The following is a 15,505-nucleotide window of genomic DNA, read 5'->3' as shown; positions in this document are numbered from 1 at the left end:
GCTCCTCTGAAGAAAAGAGATGCTGGAAAGGCTGCTCCATAGGACACACCTGGGGATTTCCTACCAGCCTGTTGTTGACACTGTGCAAACACACCCCACCCCCACAAGCGCCTGCCAGGTAGCCTTACGAGAGAGCCCGGCGTGGCCTCCCTTCAAGGGACCGTTAGAGCAGCGGAGGCCCCATTGGGTGGGGGGGGAGTGGGGTGTGTGGGTATAGGGGTGTGGCAAAAGGGAGAAGCTGGAGCCCCCGAGAGAGAGGCGATGCAAGCCCCCTCGAGGGGGGGGGCGTTTGCCAGGCTTCTACCCCCTTGGCTTTCCCGGGACCTCCGCCCATTTCTCCACGCCCGGAGCAGGAGAGGGAGCGCTGTTTTCCGGGCATGGGAGCGGGGTTCCGGACGGGGATGTTGCCGGTGATGTCCCACCCGGGGCTGGCCAAAGCGCGCCTCGCTCGCTGGGGGCCAGGGGCGCGGCTTGCTCCTTCTCCAGCAGGATTTGGCCCTGGAAGCGCCGGGACGGTCAGCCGGACGGGGAGGCCGAAGAGCCGCTTCCGCCCCGTGGCCGGCTCGCCAGGAATCCCGTCCGGCCCGGCGGAGACCTCGGGGGCCGCCTCGGCGCTGCTGAGTGGTTGCGAACCCGCTAATTGTGGGTGCCGGGCGGCTTCCTCTGAGTCAGGCGCTTGGGACGCCCCGGGAGCGCCCGACGGAGCCCTCGGCCGACCTCGCCGGTCCCCAGATGGAGGCTGCCGGATTCTTTCGGCCTCCCTGGGGAAATTGCACCCCGTGGCCCAATTATTGTGGGTGTTGTTGTTGCGCTTTTGATCATCACAGAACCACAAAAAGCGGCCACACCTTTGGCGTCTGTTCCCGGAACAGGAATCTCGGCATCGTTCAATTCTGGCCATTTAATGTGGATGCTTTGCGTGTTTTTACTATTGTTGAAATATTTTTAACTGTATTATATTTGAGCAGTCAGTGAAACGGGCACTCATATTGAATAAATAAATAAATACTTAAAGATACACCCAGCAAGATAAAAACCCACAATTGAAGTGACCAAAATATCTGTAAACCTCCCTTCTGTTCTTCAGCCTGATGTGCCAATAATAGCAGGGATGGCTGGCCAAGAGGTGAGATTTGTCCGTTTTCCCCCTTCTTTCTGGCATCTTTTGTCCTTGGGGCACTGACAGTGGATTACAGCAACTCTGCATGTGTCCCAGGCATTCTGGATGGTCATCAGTTGCTATGCGTCAAATTTTAACCTAATTATTTTAATGGCTATTTTATGATTATGTAGTTGGGAATCTCAGGCATTCCCATTTCCTTTGATGGAAGCCAAAGGATTGAAGTGGCCGTTAGGTGGTTTTCAGAAGGTCTCAGCATTTCCTCAACTGACCTGCAGCTTCCTCTTTTTCCCAAAGCCCGCACTCGCGGCCACGCGAGGCCTGAGGAAACCTTGATTCCCTCCCTCTGGTTTGTAGCTCCCGAGATGCAAAAATTAATCCTGCTTCCTTTTGAGTGGCGCCTGTCCATAACTATCGAATTAATTTTGTCTTTTACACGCCCTTCTTGGAATAGTTTCAAGAGTTGGGAGGGACATTTGAGATCATCTAGCCCAACCCCCTGCTCAAGCAGGAGACCCTAGACCATCTTGGACAGCTGATTGTCCAGTCTCTTCTTAAACCCCTCCAGTGATGGAGCTCCCACAACCTCTGGAGGGAAGCTGTTCCACTGATTGTTCTGTTAGGAAGCTGCTTGAATCTTTGATTAGTTTCCATCCATTGCTTCGTTCTGCTTTCAGCTGCCTCGGACAATAGGTTGAGCCCTTCTTCTTTGTGGCAGCCCCCCTTTTCTCTAGACTAGACATCCCTAATCCCAGCAACCATCCTTCATGTTTCAGCCTCCAGTCCCTTAATAGTTTCTGTTGCTCTTCTCTGCACTCCTTCCAGAGTCTCCACATCGCAAGGACCAAAACTGGATGCAGGATTCCAAGTGTGGCCGTATCATTTTCTTTCTCAACCAATTGCAACACAGCAGGGCCTCTTCTTATGCTAATCCGACAGCCATCATCACTTTTGGATGCAACACGAAACATCCTCATCAGAGTTCTTACAATTTTCATCACTGATTTTGATATTTTTTATTCGACAGGAAGATTGGCCTCCTTGCCTCAGTCCCTTAAAGAATCACCAAAATTGCATCTTCAGATGATGGTGACTGGGCAGGGGGTGGGGGGGCATGTGGATGACCAGTGTGGAAATGCCTCTCACAGAAGCCTTTTGTACTTGACCAAGTATTGGGTCCTGGGGGGGTGGGGGAGGTGCGTGCACAACTGGCGCCCTTGCAGCCACGGCCCCACCTTCCTGAGGGTCATTCCAGGTGTGGCAGAAGAGATCAGCCTGACAGTTGCCCCCTTGCAGAGAAGAGAGCTGCAGGCACCTGCCGGGGGACACAAACCGCTGGCAGGAGCTATGGCACCACCTGGGTACTAATGATGCCCAGATCACCAATGCCACTCTGCACCACGAGAGGCTGCCAACGTCTGGAGATGGCCAGGCTCTGCATGGGATGCCACAGGCCGAAGCAAGCCGCTTTCATTGTTGGAGTCATGACCTGCCATCCCTGGACTCGCCCTTCGGTTCCTTCGCCCGCCATGATCAAAGGCTGTGTGTGTGTGTGTGAGAGAGACAGCCCAATCTCCACCCGCTTGGACTAAGCGATGCACTCCTGGGCTGCCTCTGGTGGCCTCCCCGGAAGCCACAGCCACTCACAGCGTTGGCACTCCAGCCCCCGTGGCAAAGCAACCCCGAGGGTGGCCCTCTGCCCCTCCACCTGTCAGAGACACACAGGGAGGGGCTGTTGGGCCAGAACTCACGCGGGGGGAGCTCAGGTGTAGGAAGAGCTGGGCTCCAACCTGGGCCTGCCTGGTGGGCAGCAGCCCTGAGCAAAAGAGCTTGGCACACCAGCCCGGTGGTCTGCGGGGACAGAAAGGACTTCAGGGACTCCAAGGAGACTCTAACTTTATTCTTGTGAAGCTGTGCTATGGATCTGCCCACCCCCCCCTCTGCCAAGGGGGAGGCCTGGGTGGCATCCATCCCACCGCACACGCAGGAAGGGGGGGGCTGCAAGAGAGTGGCATCTGCAGCAGTCGAGAAGAGAGCAAAGTAGCCCCCCCCCTCTCTCTGGGCGAGAGGAGTGCAAGCAGAAAAGAGGAGGGAGGGGGGCAAGAGCAGTAGAACCAGCATTTAGCAGAGAATATCTACTCCCGCTTCCCAAGGGACGGAAAGGAAGAAAGCTGGTCTCTGCTGCCCCCTTGCGGTGAGAAGTGAAACTTCCCTGCTTCTCCTCCCATCTTTCCATCCTGCTCAGCCAGGGGCCATCCTCTGCCCCCCCTCCCCGGCCCCCCTTCCTCAGGGGCCGGTTCAGGGCCCATCCGGCATCTCCTGTGACCGGCTGTAGTAGTAGAAACTGCCCCGTTCCCTGAAGAGCTGGGCCCGGTGCCTGGTCTCCTCAGACTCCTTGGCCAAGCGTTGGGGGCGCCGTCCAAAGCCCCCTCCGCCTGGGCTCTGCAGGCAGAAGACGTCCTGGGACAAGGGAAGAAGAGAGACCCCTCAAGAGGGCGGCTTCCGGGAGAGAGCAGCAGGGCGGGGAGACGCTCAGGGAGCCTCACCCCAGGGTGCACTTCCACGGACATCTTTCCGCCCAGGTTCATGGTCCGTCCGTTGTGCCGGATCAGCAGGTTCAGGCCTGGGGATCCCGGATCGCCCCCTGTCCGAAAGGGCAGAAGGGACCGTCTGGGGGTGAGAGGAGACGCCGGACAAGCCCCATCCAGCCCTGCAGAGCGAACCTTCCCTCTCCTCCCTCTTGGCCACCCCTCTGGGGCCCCAAGCCCACCCTGGCCTCCCTACCAGGCCCAACGGAGGCTGGGTGGAGAGCTGGCGGAGACGCTCTGGGGCTGCCCCATTGAGCAGGGAAGCACCCGCCACGTCCCTTCCCACCCTGTGATTTTGTACGTTCAGCCCACCGCTGAGAGAGGGGCAGAACAAGAGCCCCACCGGCAGACACGCCGGGACCTCCCAGGTCAGCCCAGGAGCCCCAGAAGCCCCCACCTTGCAGCCCATAGGGCTGGAAAGCCCGGCGCTCGCTCAGCACGGACACAACCATCTCCTCCCGGAACTGCAGCTCTCGCCGGACCCCGGACCCTCCCCGGAACAGCCCAGCCCCCCCTGTGTCTGGCGCCAGCTGGAAGGTTCGCAGGACCACTGGATACCTGTGGGAGGAGGAAGAGAGCCAAACTCCTGCTGCACAGGAGGGTATGGACAGCCAACACACACATACACACACACACAAACACACACACACACACACACACAAACACACCAGCTGCCTGCCTTGGGGTGAGAACTCGGAGTGGGGGAATCAACGGGGGGGGGGGGGGAGACGGCAGAGGTCTTGGAAAAGGAGCACCCGGAGTGAGCCGGCTTGCCAGGGCAGACACCCCACCCACACCTGCCGGTCATCCCCACCTTCCTTGAATCCCTGTGGGAGGAGGAGGCTCATTGCCCAGGACCAGATGCCAACAGCGCCCCCTTCAGGTTCCGTCTGCACCCACCGTTTCTCCAGGATCTCTGGATCAGTGATGCGGGTGTTGGTCATGTGGGTGTGCACCCCACTGCGGCCATGCCAGTCAGGCCCCGCCCCGGCCCCTCCGGCCACCGTCTCGTAGTAGCTGATGTCCTTGTTCCCAAACGTGACGTTGTTCATGCAGCCCTGGGGGATGGGGAAGGGGATGGAATGGGGGCTCTCTGGCCAGCTGCAGAAGCCCTCCCCCACCGCAGGGCAGAGAGGAAAGGCCCCACTTTGGGGGAAGGAGACTCCCGGTCTCGGAGATGGTGGAAACGCTCCCAGGAGTCTCCCCAGGTGGCACAGGGTCAAGCCGGGGCCTCTGGACTTCCCCGCTCTCAGCCACTTGTCAGATTCACAGAACCAAAGAGCTTCCTGGCCCAGCTGGCATCTGCACGAGGCCGCCAATGCCCTGGTGGAGAAGCTGCGTGACCCCAAACCAAGTGTGAGACCCCAACCTGGCCTTTCTGCACTCCCCTCACCTGTGAGGCGGCACAGACTTCGAACGCCCGGAAGATAACATCCACCACCCTCTGGGAGGTCAGCACGTTGCCCCCCACCACGCCAGCATCCAGGGAGGGGTGAAGGATAGAGCTCTCGGGGACCACGATGCGCACGGGGGACAGGCAGCCCTACGAGGAAGTAGCAGGGGACACTTCAGGCCCTCCTGATCCAGACAGTCCCCAGCCCAGCTTCTGCTCGACAGCCCCCCACCCACCAGCTCTGTTGAGGATGAGGGTTAGCCCCCTCCCTCTGCACCTGGTTGAGGGGGATGTCCTCGCCCACCATGCAGCGCAAGCAGTAGATCAGGGCGGAGAGGGTGATGGCACGGGGGGCGTTCCAGTTCCCATACACCTCCTGGCCGGTCCCTGTGAAGTCAAACAGTGCAGTGCCCTGGGGGAAAGGGGGGGGGGGGCAGAGGTTCCATTAGCCCTCCCCCATCCAAGTTCACTGCTGCTCTCAATCCTTCTCAGATTGGCTCCCCCCCCCGGGGGGGGCTCATGCAGCAAAGAAGGCAGCTACAACCACTGTGTGACCTGACAATTGCACGATAGACATATGCGCGCCGACAAAATAGCACCGATTAAAACGCGACGTCAAAATCATGACGACAAAAGCGCAACGATAAAAGCGCGATGACAAGCACAATAAAATAAAATAAAAAATAGGGTTAGGGTTATAACGTACGTATACGTGTCCCACTATGTAGTTTGTTGATGACGTGATTTTGTCGGCGCACTTTTGTCTAAAATCAATTAGCGGTTTTAGCAGCGCGCATATGTCAGTCGCAGTTTTGTCAGAGCGCATTTGTCCGTCACGGTTTTGTTGGTGAACCTAACCACTGCTAGCGCTGTTGCCTGTGTCCCCCCCCCCAACACACCCCAAGGAAGAATCCCTGCTCAGCTCCTTCCCACTCCTGCACTGACTAGCTCAGAGCTCCCCAACCTTTCCATCTTTGCGGACTTACACAGGGGAGGGGGGCATGGTGGGAGGGAGGAGATCTTTCTGCATGAGGAGTGGGCCAAAATACCTGCCACTCACACATGTGCTCCCCCTCCGCTCCTGCCAATAGGGATGTGCGCTGGCCCACCAGTTATGCGGCCCGGTTCCAAACGGCTCAAGGCCTGGCAGTGGACCGCTGCCCGAGGGTCGGGGACCCAGGAGCAGGCAACCACGAAGACCCCTCCCAGCCCCAGGATTCCGTGACATGCTCACCTCCTTTGGATCCACGGCCACCCGGAGACAAATGGGGCTGCCGTCGTCCATGAAGTCCTTGGCCTCCACCTGCAGCGGTTGGTCCACGTGTCCACGGCGTGTGGCAAACTTCCTCAGCATTGTTCGGACGGCGATCTCCGCATTGGCCTGAGGGCACAGCCAGGGAAGAGCCGAGACCACAGGGACTCTTGGATGGCAGAATCCTCCCCATCCCGCCAGGGAGAGCACCCCAGGTGGGCTCCACACCGCTGCCCCCACCCTCGGGGGCCCAGAAGTCTTCAGGGGAAGCAGCCCGAACTGCCCTCTCCAGTGTGGAATAGTCCAGTCCTGGGAGCCTCTGGTGCTGAATGCGGGAGGCCTGTTTGCACCGGGGCCCGTTAAGCAGAGGGGCGTCCCCTCCCCTTCCAGAAAGTGACCCCAACCACAGCAGATGAGCCCACCATAAGCATTGGAGGGGGGGGTCCCCAACTCCCTCTTGACCCTCCTGTGGGCGTGTAACGGGGGTCTTTGAATACCTCCAAGCAGGGGGCGAGTCCTGGAGTCGAACCAGGAGGGGCGAGACCCTTCCTCACCTGAATGTGGCCCATGTACGCCTGAACCACACCCAACCCATACTGCTCAATCAGCTCCTCCACCAACTGGATCCCCCTCTGATTGGCGGCCACCTGGGCGCGCAGGTCGGACAGGTTGTCCTGGAGGCTGCGGGTGCCGCTGCTGCCGGGCTGTTGCCCAGGGGCCACGAGGGCTGCGGTGACGGCTGCAAGGGAAGCAGCTCCACGGTGGCACTTGGAGCGGGGGGCACAGCCCCCCCCCACCTGGAGAACCGGAGCCCCCTCCCCTCCCCAGAGACCCACCTTCCTCTTGGAAGATGCCCTCCTTCACCAGCTTGAAGGAGATGAAGATGGCCCCCTCCTCCTGGAGGCAGTGGGAGTGGGGGGGCATGGAGCCCGGGGTGATCCCCCCAATGTCGGCATGGTGACCCCGGCTGGCCACAAAGAAGATGGGCCTGGGCTCCTCCTCCCAGAAGACCTGCAACAAGCAGCAGCCGCTCCACAAGGGGGCAAGGAAGCAGCCAGGGGGGCTGCATGCCAGGTGCAAGTCCCCCCCTGCCTCCACAACCCCCCCCCCAACTCTCCTCTCCGGGAGAAGCCCAGGGCCCACTTCAGGGAACGCTCTGCGGGGGACGGGAGACTCACGGGGGTGATGACCGTCAGGTCGGGCAGGTGGCTGCCCCCAGCGCAGGGGTGATTGCTCAGGATCACGTCCCCCTTGTGAAGGTCGGGGCCCAGGTGCTGGATCTGCAGCGGGTGAAGCGAAAATGGGGGGTGGGAGAGAAGCCTCCCTTGCAGCTGCGGGCCCCTCACCCTGCAGAAAGTTCCCCCTCCCCGCCCCACCCAGAGGCGGCTCTCCGGTGGTGCCTACCTGGAATTGCACCGTCTCCTGCATGGCTCCCAGGTGGACGGGGATGTGGGGGGCATTGGAGACCAGCCCCCCGTCCGGCCCAAAGAGGGCGCAGGAGAAGTCCAGGCGCTCCTTGATGTTGGTGGAGATGGCCGTGCGCTGCAGGACTCTGCCCATCTGCTCTGCTCGGGAAAAGCGGGGGCTGTTCTCTAGGGGCCCCGGGGCCCATCCTGCCCCTGGGGGAGGGGGGAGCGCTCACCTGCAATGCTCATGAAGCGGTGGGAGAAGATGGACAGCTGGACAGGGTCAAGCTCAGGCCCAATTGGACGGAAGGCCCCCGAGCCCACCGCGATGCAGACGTCCCCCAGGGCCGTCAGGGAGGCTGTGCAGCCGGGCTCCACCAGGATGGTGCTGCAGGGGCATCAAGGGGCCCTTCAGGGGCTTCCCCTGGGTCACACAGCCCCCTCGCCCGCCTCTCCCCTGGACCGCCAGCAGTGGGCAGAGAGCGTCACCCGAGGACCCCGGAAGCCACAGCTGGCCCTTTATTTCCTCCCCGCCTCCGTAACTGCTTTTCTGCTCTAAGCCTAACCCCGTGCCCCCCCCCAAAGCCCCCTCACCTGTTCTTGTCCACCAGGATGCTGGGGCCAGGGATGGAGTGGCCGTGGAAGAGGTTCTCCAGCAGGTAAACGGGGGTGTCCTGGTAGCCCCCCTCAAAGTAACAGCGGGTGACCTGTAGGTGGGGAGGGGCTCATCACACAGAAGCCCCCCCCCCCCCGGCTGGCACAGCTCTTTGGCTGCTTTTGCCCAACACCGAGCTCACCCTGCAGCCTCCCCCTTGCCACCGTACCCGACTGGCATCATTCGGAAGCTGCTCTCCCAAACTGCCCCTCCTTCCCCGGGCCAGAATTTCTGGGAAGGGGGGGAACAAAGGAGAGCCCCCCTCCGGGCAGCTCCAAAAGCCGAGGAGCCCTGGGTAGGACAGGGGAGGGGGTGCAGTCTCCAAGGAAGGGACCGGCAAGGGGCTTGATATCCATGGCAGAAAGCAAAAAGGCTAAAGGAACTTTGGGGCTGGGCTGGCAGGGAGGGAGGGAGGGAGGGGCTTCTCAGACACCCACCCCCCCGGAAAAGGCTCGAGTCTCCTCTGCATGAAAGGGGCCCAGACAGGAGGGGGCCCCTCAGAGAGGATCTGGGTTGGGGCCCTGAACTCTCTCGGCCGAAGTCCCAGGTGTGGCTCAGAGCCCCCGTCTTCATCGCTGTGGACGATGGGCCTCTGCCAGAGGACTGAGAAGAACCAACGCTGTGGGGGTGGGGGGGAAGACCTGATGCCAGGACAGGACAAAAGACTCTTTCAGCCTTTGGAGGGCAGGAGCCAAGAGGGAGCTGCCAGGGAATGCCCTCCCTCCCCCCCATCACTCAACGTGTTTTAAAGGGAACAAGGTCCACCTCCTTGCCCCAGAGAAAGTCTCCCTTAACCTCCCCCCCCCCCGACAGCTTCTTCTCAGCCACTCCAGGCAGGCGAGAGAAGAACGCCCACCTCTGCCCTGATGAGGGCTGGCAGCACCTGGCAAAGGCTCGAAGCACCTGGGGGCTGACAGGAGCTGTGCCTGGAGCTGCTCAGCTTTTCCCCGGGGGGGGGGGAGGGGGTTGAGCTGGGGGAACGTGCCCTTGCCACCCTTCCAAAGCCACCTGGTGCAGCACAACAACCCCCCCCGCTGAGGAGCTCCTGCCAGGGTGGTAGGAAAGCAGCAAAGGCAAAGCCGGAAGATTGAGGAAGGGCACAAAGCCCCAGAGGACCCTTGGGGGGAGGGAGGGGGTTTCTGGTGATGCAGGGAGGGGGAGGGGAGGGAGGCAGAAACCAGCAAAGCCAACTTCAAGAGGGGGGGAGGGGCAAAGTGCTTCTTTGCCTTGTGGGGAAACCCCCAGGGCTCACACGGTGGAAAGGGCAATAGGACCAGGAGAGGGAAGAGGCCGGGGGGGGGGGGATTGTCTCTGGGACACCCCTGAAGGAGCGCTGCTGCCCCTCCCATCTGGGATTCTGGAGTGGGGAGGCAGGAGAGGGGCAGGCCCCCTGACGGCTGCATTCACACAGCAGCCCCCTTTGCTCGGGTGGCCTTTAACCTTTGTCCCTTCAAACGGTTTGGGGTCGGGAGACCCTCCCTGGTTGGTTTGTGCCAGCATTGTGCCGGTTGGGAATGAAACCCTGGAAGCAGCTGGAGCCACGTTGGGCTGATGCCAGTCCCAGCGGGGGCTTCCTAACCGGGTGCCTTGCGGGAAGGGCCCTGGGGGGATTGCGAGGGCCCAGGGGGCCAAAGCCGAAAGGCACCTGCGGTTCCGGTAGGGAGGCCCAGCCTGGAGCCAAGGGGGGAGTCGTACCATTTCCAGGTTGGGGGGCTCTTTGCAGACCGGCTGAGGCTCTTCCTGGCCCATCCCACAGCAGGCCATGCCCCTCACCCGCACGTCGTCCACCAGGATGGCTCGCTTGGGGATGGTGAAGCCGAATTCCTGCCGATACCTGGGCGAGAGGGCAGGGTCAGCATCAAGACCTCTCCTGGCTCCCCAGAGGGAGGGCCCCCGCAAGCCCTTTTCCAGGGTTGGGGGTGGTGGTGGTTATGCCACTGACCTATTGGCAAAGGCTGCACCAAAGTCTCCGCGGCTGCAGGTGCCGGCGAAGGCCGGGTAGCCCTTGGCCGAGCACATGAGGGCGCAGTCAGTCCGCTGGTAGCGTAGGTGCAAGAAGGCCTCGGTGGTGATCTGGGACCTGCAGGCAGAAGGGGGGGGGGCTTGACCTCTTTCACCCTGGATGCCAAAGCCGCCCCCTCCCGGCCCCTGGGGACCCACCTGGTAAAGCCCTGGGCCTCCAAGGCCTGCACACAGGCCTCCTCCAGGGCAGCCATCCGCAGGTCCAGCTGGGCGAAGGAGGCTGGCTCGTAGACCAGCGAGCAGGGCTCCTGCGTCTCGTGGACGATGTCTGCCAGGGCCATCCCGTAGGCCGACAGGACCCCACTATGCCTGTGGGGAGGAAGGGGAGACCCTGCAGAGTGGCAGGCAAAAGCCCCTCCCTTCTTTCGACCTGGGAGGGCAAAGCTGACCAAGGCCACGGGCTCCCCTTCCCTGGGACAGGGACACCGGTGTGCCCCCTGCGTGTGGTGGCAGAGGAAGAGGCCTGCTTGGCAAATGCACCACTGGCACCACCCCTTCCAGGACGGCCTCCTCCCTCACCAGGAACCTACTTGTGGATGAAGACCGAGCTCATGCCCAGTGCCCGGGCGATGGCGCAGGCATGCTGGCCCCCGGCCCCTCCGAAGCAGGCCAGGACGTGGCGAGAGGTGTCGTGGCCCCGGGCCTAACGAGAGGGAGGAACAGCACAGTTGGGGGCAGGCCCCGCTCTGGGGTGGAGGGATGGGAGGGCAGGTCCAGGCTCAGCTGCCCCCGGGGCCCCCTTGTGTTCCGCTTTCCGGGCCAGCTCAGAGCAGCCGTTTCTTCACAGCGCTCTTCGAACCCTTCCAGGGCGGAGTGCCGCTGCTCAACGGGGCCTCCACCTGCAGTCCCCTGCGCCCCGGTCTGAGGGGCCCCGTGGAGTCCAGCAGGGCCCTTTCTGGGGAGTGAGGAGGGGGCCGAGGAGGAGTCGGTACCTGCGTCAGGGCCCGGATGGGCCTGCACATGGCTTCGTTGGCCACCTGGATGAAGCCCATGGCCACCTCCTCAACGCTGAGGTCAGGCCAGGCTTCCCCAGAGGCCTTCACCTCAGCCGTCAGGGCTCGGAAGGCCTGCAGGGAGGCCCCATGCGACAGCGGCTGCTTCTCGTCAGGCCCAAAGATGTGAGGAAAGTGGCTGGGCAGGAGGCGGCCCAGGCACAGGTTGGCGTCCGTCACGGTCAGCGGCCCCCCTGCCACAAAAAAAGAAGGGTGCCACCAATGACCTGCTGCCCAACCCCCTCACCCAGAATGACGCAATGCAGCTCCCTCACCCTTCCGGTAGCAGGCGGGGCCGGGGAAGGCGCCTGCGGACTCGGGGCCCACGACGAACAGCCCGGACCTGTCGGGGAAAAGTGGAGAGGGGGGAATTCAGGAGAGCAGCTGGCATCCAACAGCCTCCCCCTCCCCAAACTTAGAGGCCTTGAAGGGGAAGGGGCCAAAAGGTGGCTGGGACCCCTTTCCTGCTCGCAGGGCCAGAGGCTGCTCTTCATCCGTCCCCACTCAAAGGAAGATGGAGGACGAATCATCGGCAGCCTTCCTGCGGCCTCCCTGGGGACCCGAGGCAGGACGCTCACCTGAAGAAGAGGCGGGAGCCGCCCCCGGCAGCCACCGTGTTGATGTCCAACTGCGGCACCTGGATGCTGATGCCAGCAATGGTGGCCTCAAAGATATGTTCGTACTCTCCGGCATAGCGGCTCACGTCGGTGGAGGTGCCTGCAAGAGGATGCGGTGAGTCCTCCCCCCCCCTGCTACGGACAGGCCACGAAGCCCCTCCGCTCCCACCACTCACCGCCCATGTCGAACCCGATGACCGGATGCCCTTCCGCACGGTGGTAACTGGTGACCGCATAGCCCACGACTCCCCCAGCAGGGCCTGAGAGGATGGCCCGAGAGCCGCTGAAAGCCTCCATCGGAGTCAGGCCACCGTCCGAACGCATGAATGCAACCGGCACGCTCTGCGGGGAGGGAGAGCGGGAGGCGGCAAGGCCGGAGGGACCGAGGAGGGAATTTGGGGCAGGTGCCTTCGCCATCCCTTCAAAAGCCCTTTGGGGTCCAGTGTCCTGAGAGCCTACGGCCCCCGGAAAAACTCCCTGAGCCCCAAGGGAACATCTCCCCCTCCGCCCCCCTCTGCTTTGAATGCCGGTGGACCCTCCCTGCCCCGTCAGGGCAAGTGGGGCCCTTCTTTCCCCGGGACTGAGGGGAGGTGCCCAAGTCTGACCCAAGGAGCGCCAAGTGTGCCGGAGGGACAGCCAGAGGGACTTCTCACCCGCCTGGCTGCTAGGGTGGAGGCCAGAGAGCAGCCCAATTACTGCACACTTGGAGCCCCACTCACAACTCAGGCCTGTGTGTGACGCTTCCCGTGCAACGCTTCACAAAGCTCAAACGAGGCCCCGTCTGCCTTAGCGAAACCACCTGGGTTGCGGCAAACGACTGCAGGGGAGCGAGGGGAGCCCTGGAGGCCGGTTCAAGCCAATGCCCCCCTCCCCACTTCTCCTCTTCCTTCTTCTCACCTGCAGCTGCGAAGCAAAGCCGTCCCGGAAGCTCTGCAGGTAGCGGAGGATGCAGGGGGTCAGGTAGGCGTCTATGCAGGCGGTGTAGCCACGGGGCACCATGCGCACCATGGGCATCACCTCGGATGACAGCGAGACCTGCCGGAAGCCCAGCTCCCGGGCCAGGGCGCCCACCTGCTGCTCATGGTCAGGCCACCTGTCAGAGATACCCAAGGCTGACCCCCGCAGGCCTCCGATGACCAGGTGCCGCTCTGGGCCAGCTGGCATGGGCCGCGTGGGGAAAGATGCCCCCTTGCCGGGTGGTGTGCTCAGGGCTCAGCCCCAGCCACTGAAGGGAGATCTGGACTCTCCCGGCCCCTCCACTCCGGCCACCGCCAGCCTTTCCACCCATAAACCAGCGGCCAGCAGGAGACTCTCAAAGCCGCCCAGTCACCTCCCGCCTAGCTTGTGCCAACCTCTTCGATGCCCAGCTGCTAAATGCAGCCCTTGGCACCCAGAGGTTGCCTCTCCCAGCTGCCTTCTCTCTCAGCTGCCAGCAGCCCAGATGAGCAGCCCAGTTTCTACGCCTGCCTGCCATGGCACCAAGGGGGCTCCTTCCATGCCCGTGGGTCGCCCTGCTGGGGGCTGCCCTGTGGGGTCAAGGCGCCCCTCCCCAGGCACGGAACTCACAGGTAGGAGTGCAGCAGGACCACGGCCAGACTGTGGATGCCCCGTGCCAGCAGCGCCTCCAGCTCCACTCGCAGGGCAAGGAGGTTCACAGGCTGCTTCACCACCAGCGCCTCTCCGGTCACGCCTGGGGGGAGAAGGGCCCACATCTGCCCTCCAGAGGCTGCGTCCAGCTCTTCCCCCCGCCCCCCCTTGCCCAAGTGCTTGGCTGCCACCCGCACCTGTCACACGCTGCCCGGAACCAAAGAGTGGGCAGCCGTCGCGATGGAGCACCAGGCGCTCGTCCACCTCGACCACCGTCTCGTACAGGACCTCTGGCATTCGGACCTCCTGGGGCAGAGAGGACAGGAGGCCCGTGGGGAGAGCAGGCTTCAGGGCTGGGTCTGTGCACTTGGGGGCAGCAGACAGGAAAAGCAGGAGAGACCCCGTGCCAGGAGAAGGGCCAGGCTGGGTCTCCAGCTTCAGCGCCCCCCTTGTGAGTGCCTTACTGGGGCAACTGAGAGGCCACACCCGTTGGGGCACAGATGGGCCAAAGGAGGGCCAAGCACATCTGGGGTGGCCTTGGTGTCTGCAGCTGTTCAGCCGCAGACGCTATCTGGGTCCAGAAAGAGGATCTCTCTCTGGGGGCCCCAACTCTTAGCAAGCGGGGTGGCAGAGACAGACAAGCCAGCCAAGGAACGAGGGGGTCTCAGAACAGGAGGGGGCCCCCTGAGGCTGTGTGGCCTGGAGGACCAGGGAGGAGGGGGCAGGAAGGAGGAGCCACTCTCAGTCTCAGTCAGCCCCCCTCCCACCCCTGCCTCATTGGCCCAGGAGGCCCCAGGAGAGTGCCGAAGTGTTGGGGTGGGAGCAAAGCTGCTCATGCTCCCCCACCCCCTAGGCACACTGGAAGGGGGGGCTTCCAGCCAACCAATTCCCCCCACTGACTTGGGTACCAATCCTGCCAATCCCAGGTGCAGCCTAGCACCCACCCTCCCTGCTGCTGGGGGAAGGTGGCACCAGCTGGCACGGAGATCAGCCCTCCCAGGGAAGACACAGCAGAGTGGGGAAGGGGGGTTGGGGGCACATGTGTGGGTGTGTTTCTGTGTGCATGAATCTGAAGCTCAGCGCACTGACCAGGTCAAAAATGCTGGGCCGCGCCTGGTTGCCGATGTAGAGCAGGTCCCGGAAGCCCTTGGTGACCAGCAGGGCAAAACGCTCGCCCTTCCGCTCCAGGAGGGCATTGGTGGCCACCGTGGTGCCCATCCGGATCCACTCGATGCAGGAGGTGTCAAGCGGCTGGTCTTTGGGGAAGGGGACCCCGCACTCCTGCTGAAGGGAAGGGTGGACCTGGCAGGCGGCTTCCCCCAGAGCCTCCCCTCCCCACAACCCCCGGGAGTCCAGAAACGGGGCAGGCACAGCGCCAGGGATCGGGGCCTCAATGGGTTGGGGGATAACAGAAGGGGGGGGGTCGTCCTTGGCCTTCCCCCGCAGGTCTGGTGCACAGCCACAGGGGGGAGCCCGTGGCAGACCCTCGTCCTCTACTGCAGGGAAGCGCCGACGGCTGCTGCGAGGCGACGGGTCCGGGCACGTCTGCAAAGGCGGCGGCGGCGGCAGGGACGGGGAGAGCGGCCGCTCTGACCTCTTGCAGGATGCGGCGGATGCCCTCGGTGGGCGCGTCGCGGTAGTTGGCCGGGTCTTCGGAGAGCAGCTTCATCACGCGGATCTTGCCGTCGGGGCAGCGGGCGAAGAGGTCGGTGAAGGTGCCGCCGCGGTCGATGGCGAACTGGAACTTGCCCGGCAGCGGAGCAGCCATGGCGAAGGAGGCAAGCGGGACGGAAGGCAGAGCGGACGGGCGACTTTCGCAGCGGAGGCGGCGCGCCGTTCCCCCAACGACTTCGCGGCGGGGCGGGCGGGGCGC

At 62.9% G+C, this 15,505-nt stretch overlaps 1 protein-coding gene across 1 annotated transcript; it reads right to left on the bottom strand.

Annotated features, from left to right (window-relative positions):
• Positions 1-2,788: 2,788 nt before the first annotated feature.
• OPLAH (5-oxoprolinase, ATP-hydrolysing) lies at positions 2,789-15,501 on the bottom strand. The gene is made up of 26 exons (XM_014068120.2): positions 15,227-15,501; positions 14,722-14,913; positions 13,830-13,938; positions 13,612-13,735; positions 12,943-13,138; positions 12,222-12,387; positions 12,007-12,145; positions 11,704-11,771; positions 11,369-11,622; positions 10,967-11,079; positions 10,575-10,745; positions 10,357-10,494; positions 10,110-10,248; positions 8,354-8,466; positions 7,996-8,147; positions 7,758-7,918; positions 7,532-7,633; positions 7,190-7,364; positions 6,908-7,092; positions 6,336-6,482; positions 5,379-5,513; positions 5,102-5,251; positions 4,609-4,766; positions 4,106-4,266; positions 3,667-3,764; positions 2,789-3,580 (listed from the first exon to the last, which is right to left on the bottom strand). Exons 1-26 carry the CDS (start codon positions 15,398-15,400, stop codon positions 3,419-3,421), a joined length of 3,882 nt encoding a protein of 1,293 aa, XP_013923595.2. The 5' UTR covers positions 15,401-15,501; the 3' UTR covers positions 2,789-3,418.
• Positions 15,502-15,505: the final 4 nt, after the last annotated feature.

Source organism: Thamnophis sirtalis, unplaced genomic scaffold, assembly GCF_051295495.1.
Source record: "Thamnophis sirtalis isolate CommonGarterSnake01/CBP01778 unplaced genomic scaffold, rThaSir2_p1.2 scaffold_2, whole genome shotgun sequence".
In the NCBI taxonomy this organism is placed as follows: domain Eukaryota; kingdom Metazoa; phylum Chordata; class Lepidosauria; order Squamata; family Natricidae; genus Thamnophis; species Thamnophis sirtalis.
This window is presented reverse-complemented; position numbering and strand designations above follow the sequence as displayed.